The sequence below is a fragment of the Populus euphratica genome, unplaced genomic scaffold (assembly GCF_000495115.2).
Source record: "Populus euphratica unplaced genomic scaffold, PopEup_1.0 scaffold1081.1, whole genome shotgun sequence".
Taxonomy (NCBI): Eukaryota; Viridiplantae; Streptophyta; class Magnoliopsida; order Malpighiales; family Salicaceae; genus Populus; species Populus euphratica.
Window position 1 is genome coordinate 46,771 of NW_011500929.1, and position 7,308 is coordinate 54,078.

General features: G+C 39.4%; 1 protein-coding gene across 1 annotated transcript in view; it reads right to left on the reverse strand.

Moving 5' to 3' along the window:
* Positions 1–1,734: 1,734 nt before the first annotated feature.
* The window catches only part of LOC105116842 (uncharacterized ATP-dependent helicase C29A10.10c-like), an 8,289-nt gene continuing 2,715 nt past the window's right edge, over positions 1,735–7,308 (reverse strand). The window contains exons 3-10 of the mRNA XM_011014335.1: positions 6,843–7,308; positions 6,031–6,210; positions 5,850–5,945; positions 5,579–5,747; positions 5,297–5,429; positions 3,448–5,214; positions 2,513–3,313; positions 1,735–2,407 (exon numbers count right to left, since the gene is read on the reverse strand). The exon at positions 6,843–7,308 is cut by the window's right edge and continues 4 nt beyond it. Coding sequence (XP_011012637.1) covers positions 2,900–3,313; positions 3,448–5,214; positions 5,297–5,429; positions 5,579–5,747; positions 5,850–5,945; positions 6,031–6,210; positions 6,843–7,308 — 3,225 coding nt within the window. The 3' untranslated portion in view covers positions 1,735–2,407; positions 2,513–2,899. The remainder of the gene's footprint in view (positions 2,408–2,512; positions 3,314–3,447; positions 5,215–5,296; positions 5,430–5,578; positions 5,748–5,849; positions 5,946–6,030; positions 6,211–6,842) is intronic.

Below are 7,308 nucleotides of genomic sequence, written 5' to 3' on the forward strand. Positions count from 1 at the left end.
TTATTATTGTTGTTGTTATTATTATTATTGTTGTTGTACTATTGTTGTTTATAATTTGTACAATTAACCTCCTTGTGGTTCGACCCCGGTCTTGCCGGGTTATTTATTACTTCGACACTCCTGCACTTGGGAGAAGACATCAATCTTTTAGTCGTGTCAATTAGTTGAGAAATAAATTTTATGATTTAGTTGTGGTTGTTTTTTATAAAGTTATCATGATTTCAAATAAACACCAATTGTATTTTAAGGTTGGTGCTTAATTTTTTCTAACATTTATTTTTTTATCATATAATTAAATAAAAATAATTTATGAAAAATAAAGTTATTAAATGAAGTGGAATCCATGATTCTAGTTGTGAGGTTAATAGGGTCAATCAAATCTAATATTGTTTCAATAATGTTTTTAAAAAAATTATTATCTTGATTGTTTTTAAAAATCTAAATCATATTTTTAATAGTTATCCATATTACTTTTAAAAATTATTAAAATTATAAAAAATCAAGTTAGAAAAATTTTAATAAAATATAATAACACGGATAAAATAATAATGTCTAGAGCGCATGCTAGTATATATCATAAATTTAATCATTTTTGTTTAACTAATTAGAGCATTAAATCGCATTAGTTGAAGTGTCCAACAAAAACAAACAAATGAGGGTGCCTCAAATCACTCAACTAACTATTTTTGTATTTTAAAAAATAAAAAATAAAAATTATTTTTTATATTTTAATGTATTTTAAAATAAAAAACAACCGTGACAACAATATAAACGACTATAAATCAAATAAGGGCGTTCCATGCAGTACGCACGGCATGACCTGGCATGGACGACCTGTCAGATGGTGCACCCACAAAAGGACAACCTTTTTCTAAAGATATACTGAAAGGCTACGTGATTCATATAATGACAATTATTTAGATCTGACTATTTTTCCCCCGCATGATGCTGCCAAATCATTTTTTAAATTATATTCTTTTTAATACAATTAAACTAAATCAATCATAAGCTTTTTGGTTCAAGAAGGACATCGAAAATAAATAAATAAAAGAGATGAACATACGCGCACTTTCCATCTGACTGCTACTTTTCTGCCATGCCCTGCTAGCCTGGGCATTGCTTAGGCACGCCATGCCTGCATTTGATCCTTTCAACGTGTAATGCCATCAGGCCCAGAATATTGATTAGCAAACACTTGAATCCTGCATTCAAGCATTATCGTTCCAACCAGAAGCTTTCGTTGAAGCTAAAATGGCAAGATCACGACTCGCTAGCAGCATGAAAAACAGCTGCGCACGCCATGGCAACTGCATCCCTCCAAAGAGTGGTAGTTGAACTTGTGAGGTCTGTGATTTGGAGCCTGGCCTTTGTCCTACGGCGTTTTTTGTTGAAATTCATCACAACGTCACAATCAAAAAGATATGAATGCTCGAGATGAAGGAAACAAAGAGATTGTCTTTCCTTGTGTGTAATAAAACCAGGGGGACGTATTTCAAGCTATAACTCCCAACTACTCCGCAACGATTATCGCGTTTATAGATAGATAATCTTTTGTTACTCCAGTCTTCTTCATCATACATCATCACATGTCTCAAGAATGCAAGTTCTTCTGCCCAAAGCATGATTGACAAAAAAAAAAAAAAAAAAAAAAAAAAAACTAGAGCTCCGATTCACATACCGATGCCTTGCATTATTTAAAAACAGTCTTATCACCAAAATGGACACATTAACAGGTTTTTTTTCTCAAATTTGGATGCACTTTATATTTTTATTCTTTTAAACAAGTTGTAATCAAAGAGTTTTTGCAAGCACTGTAGGTGGCGTCGAGCGCACCTGCAGAATTACTTGCTCCACAGAAATAAAAAATGAAACTGAAAGGAAAAATTATTGTTATAAAAAAATTGACTACTTTCCTTTATGCTAACAACAAGACGCCATACGATTTCACAGCTGAAGATGTATGGGCAAAGTCAGTTGAAGTCATGAATGCCTCTAGTATTGGAATTTTGTTAAACAAATCCTGTACTTTCCTTCTTTTTCCATCCGTTCCGGGCATATATTTACTTACCCTTCAAGAAAAGAACAGGAAGAAAGAAGACTTTGGCTTTAATTTAACCATCCAGTATCTTAGCCCCTTGAGAGAGTATTTTGCGCGCCCAAATAATGTACACAGCATCTTCAAAATGTAAACTCTTTGTTGAACCACTGATATTGATAGAGAACCATGGCGATGAGATGCAATCCGAGAGCTTCAAGATAGCAGTGCATGACTGGAAGCCTTCCAACTCCCCACATCAATTAAAAAGTCATCAAGCTATTCCTCAATTTGCACAGGTTCCGTTGCAAAATAGAGGCACCTCATAGAAACCAGGTATGCAAAGAGCTTCTTGATGCCACCAACCGATTCCTGCTATTCAAGCAAATCCAAAGCATACGCTATCAGCTACGTGATCACCAGACATGAAGCTTAAATTAAACCAGATGCTATTGCATCTAACAAAATAATTCTTACCTTTGAACCTGGAAGCTGGTCAGTTATGGGTATGATCTGCCACAACCTACCCAAAAGCACCCCCCATCTCCTTGTATATTGCAGGAATCAATTCGACCAAACATATCTATACTGCAAAAGCAACCATCTTCACTTATCCACTTACACATTCGCCATTAGCACACAACAACATTTTGTTTCATGTTTTGTTCAGCAGAAGCAGTGGCATAAGCAGCCTGAGTTGGGAACTAGGTCCCAATCATGTTTAGCAGACATGCATTGAAATGGCAAGCCAAGGTTCAAAAGGCCTTTCTGGAGCTAGGAGACAGTATCACGTATTTGGGGGAATATAACATTGCAATGCTACCCCAAAGTTCTAAAACAAATTTCAGACACCTACCAGCACTTCTAGGAGCCTCTCTTTCCTACAACTGCAGAGGAACCTTGCTTCTTCTGTATACCATATTGCCAGGCATCTCTTGATCTATCACCAGATTGATCAAAATCATCTAACGAATTGTCCATTGGTGGCTTAAAAGGACCACAACTCCCATTCCTAGAGATCACAGATGCACCTGAATTTTCATCATCCTCTGGTGGTGTCCCTGATCTGGATTCCATGTGCATATCAAAGGATCTATGTCTTGGTCCACCTAACCTCAAACCCCTTACATTGGAAGAACCTTTGCCCAGGGTCCCCTTCAAAACAAAAAAATCTTTGGGGACGGAGTCCATATTCATGTAACAATTCCTTGCTTTAGCATCGGCAACTAATGCAGACCAGTCATCTGATTGCACGAGAGAAGTAGCATTCCCCATGACCTGTTGGGAAATCAAGTTCAGTGGCCGGGGAGATGCAGCTATTGGGTGATGGCACAAATGAGCAGCTTACAAATGAAATGTCAAATAACAAAGTGAGAGGGAGCAGGTAAGAAATAAAAGATAGAAAACCATACCCATAGAGCCCTTTTGGCACGTGTAAGTGCAACATTCATTCGGCGGATATCAGCTACAAAACCGACACCATGATTTGAGGCCCGGACACATGACATGATAATGACATCACGCTCCTGACCTTGGAAAGCATCAACAGTATTAATATAGATATCTTTCCCTTCTTCAGATTTTAAAACAGCTGAAAACTCTTGTTGGAGGCATTTTAACTGCAGCTTATATGGAGTGATTATGCCAACCGTGACTCTCCCCATGCCCAAGGATTTTAAAGATTTCTGAAGATGCTCATACAACTGAAGACAGAATTGTGCTTCATGTATGTTCTGATAAGATACCGATCCACCTCTGTGTGACTCCCGCCCATGAGTAACATCATAGAATAGATAAGGTCTAAGTAAAGGGTCCTTGTAGTATGCCTCATCAGGTAAATTTGCAACACTTTCACTGTCAGTAAGACGTCCTTGGTAAAAGTACCGAGAAGGGAAATCTCGGATTTGAGGATGCATCCTGTATTGCACGGATAATAACATTGTCGGGCATCCAGCTTGCTGAAACCTTTCAAAAAGGCTTCTACTGTATAACAAGGTTCCAGCTGCCTTGCTGATAACTGTTGCAGGAAGTTGCTGAGGATCGCCAACAAGAACACACCGTGCAGCACCAAGAGCAAGTGGAGGAAGAACAGCAACCTCGCTGGCTTGAGCAGCCTCATCAATAACTACCATATCAAAACCATGAGTAAGACGCGAGAACAACTTGCGACCACTGCTTGAGACAGTAGTGAACACAATCTCAGCCTCATTGGCAAAACTTGCCTCGAGACTAGCTCGGGCTTCTTCCAGATTAAAATTGCTACCAGCACGAAACCTGGGTTCTAAGATGAGAAGGCGAGAGATTTCAACTAGAACTTTATCCCTGCTTTCAACAGCAGCCGCAAGGTTCTGAAGTAATGCATCTCGGTTTTGGTCCCTAGCCATAAGAACATCAGGATCAACACCAACAGATCCTTGGGAACGACCATCCACGGCTGCAAAATTAAGCTTATGTTGAAGATCAGCAATTTGTCCTGAGAAATAAGCTTCCTGGATTTTTAATTCTTGCATCCATTTTGAAATTTCTTCACGGCTCTTGATTAAAAGTTGCTCAGTTCTCCGCTCAACAGAAACTGCCTGAGCAGCACGTGATTGTGAATCAACCCCAACTCTGGCCACATCAGGCCGGTAAACCTTCATCTCACCATCAATAAATCCACGATCAAGAACACGTGAAAGAAGTTCATCAGTTGCAGCATTAGAAGGAGCACAAACTAACATCCTGGGCTTTGGGCACAGTTTTGAAAGGGAGCGGAAGAGATTCTGGTCCATGTTATGAAGAACTTCATCAATTGACCCCAGAGCAATATTGTCAGAATTGCTTTCGTTGGCTTGTTTATAGCTCTGGGGTGCCAGTTTCTTAAGCAAAGAAGTATAGTAATGCTGATACTGAACCAGATGGATGACATTTAGCATTCCCCAGACAGTATGCGTCTTACCAGTCCCTGGAGGCCCTTGTACAAGAGTAAAGGGCCATGGTTCTTGCCTCTTAGTTACCCCACTACTTGTACCAGCAGCAGTATGCGTGGCAGCCCATTGGATTGCAGCCAGCTGTGGCCCATTGAATGTCCTCCGCAAATGGTCAACAAAATTCTGTGTGAAGCATTCAGGCATGGCTGGGGTCTGCTGCTCATATTTCGGGAAGTGATCTGAACTGGGCTTTAGGATTGCAGCTTGCATCTACCAGGATGGTATAGAAAATTTAGTTTCAAATATGAGAAAAAAGACTAAACTTAGAAATTAAGAAGTATCTGTCTGTTACCTGTAAATTGAGACGGCAAAATGCATGCAGCGCAACATACTCACGCTGGGTGGTTGCAAGAGAACCAAGGACAGTCAAATACCAGGTACCTCTGGGTTGAAGTTTCCTCAAAATATGATCCTCATCAACCTTGCTGGTGAAAACAAATTATAGAATAAGCAAGCAAACCATCAGTATGAAATAAGGAGAACAAAAGTCTGACAAGATCAGGAATTCTAGTGACTTAAAGACAATTGAAGCAGGCATAAGCACCAAGGAACAAATTAAGATAGAGGTGATAACCTGTGAGGATCATAAGAGTCCCCAACAAAAAAATGAAGGATTGCACCAGGAGGATCACGAGAATCCAAAGGGATGTGTCTTCTAACAGTACCAGCCACACGTCCATTGATATCAGGCTCCTCATCATCTTCGTTTGATGATGAGGTGTTGTTCCTCTTGGATCTTATTGCTTCACATGATGAAAATTATATTTGCATATTAGAAAGCCGAAACGCAGTTTGATTGATATGCAATGAAGCAGAATCGCAAAAGCAGAACAGTCATAACAAACCTGTTCCAGGCCTTGGAGTTGAGAGAACTGCAACATCACCCTCCTTGAATGTCCACTTGCACTCATTTGCTGGAAGAACAATGACATCATACCATCCTATGGCCACAAAAGAGATTTCTTCAATCAGTCAACAAAACAGAACATAGATATACACCGCTACAGTAATAATTCAACTCAATACCTCTTTCCCGCCTTTCAATGCTCTTTATACGAACCATAATGTGTGCATTAGTTTCAGCTGACTCCTCCCATGTGCTGTAAAGTTGAGCTCGGCATTCCTCAAAGAGAAGAGGCTCAAATACTCTTACATATTCTTCCACAGACTCAAAGCGACCCGGAACACACTGGAGCTCAGAGTCCTCTGGTCCGCACAACAATAAAACAAAATAAGATTCAAAAAATGCAGGGACCAAAAAGGCAAAGGAAAGAACAAAGCTCTCAAAGAAACATTCAGAAAGAATCGACATCCACATATTTTCTTAATGGATATATACAAGGTGGTTAAATTTCAAGTAACTACTTAGAATCAGAAAAAACACTGCATCACATTTTGACCACCTCCTAGAGCATGTAACATCTTTCAAACTTGAGATGCATGAAGAAAACAGCTTTTACTTATTAAGGACAGGCACAAAAAACCCCTACCTGATCCACAGTTCCCTATTGCAATGTAGAGAGAAAATGATTGAGGATATGAAATGCACAAACCAAAACATCCAAATTGGTCAAAAAATATAGGAAACAAAATAAGTGATGAGACTGGTTTGTCCAACTTTAATGAGTTGCTGACTACCAAACTCTTCTTGATACATCTCCAATTTGTCCTCTTCAATTTTGCACTTTGCACTTCCCACCCCCTCATCTTAAGGATTTGGAACAGATGCAGTATACAGGCACTATGTTCTATCTTTTCAGCCCGAAAACCAAAAAATGGTCACAGATAATGCATATTGACATACACAAACTGAGACATGTATATGTTTTGTTTAATACCTGGGTGATGCCAAAAATTTTCATTAGTCACCTCCCGTATAAGACGTTCCACTGAGGTGTCCTGATAGGGTGTACTGGCTACAGTCAACTTTTTCACAGGAAGGTATTTCTTGTTTCCCAACTTTGAATCCATGGAACCTTGGTTGATAAGAGCAGACTTCCTGTTAGAGAATTGTGAGTTTTTTGGCTGTCTTAAATCAGCTGGATGCTTCCACGAACTCTCAGCAGGCTGTTTCCATGTACTCTGTTTCTGAATAGGTGGCAGGTGTGTGTCGACAGAAAAATCAGAGTCACCATTCACTTTCCTATTCTTAGCTGGCTGTGCAGAATTTATATCACCGTTACTTTCAGATTTGGGTGGACAAGACTCCACAGAAAAGCCACCATCATTACATGGCAGATCAGCTTGTTTCTGATCCTTTAAAGGATGTCCAGGCCTTTCTCCAGAACGTTCAGCAGGGTGAGG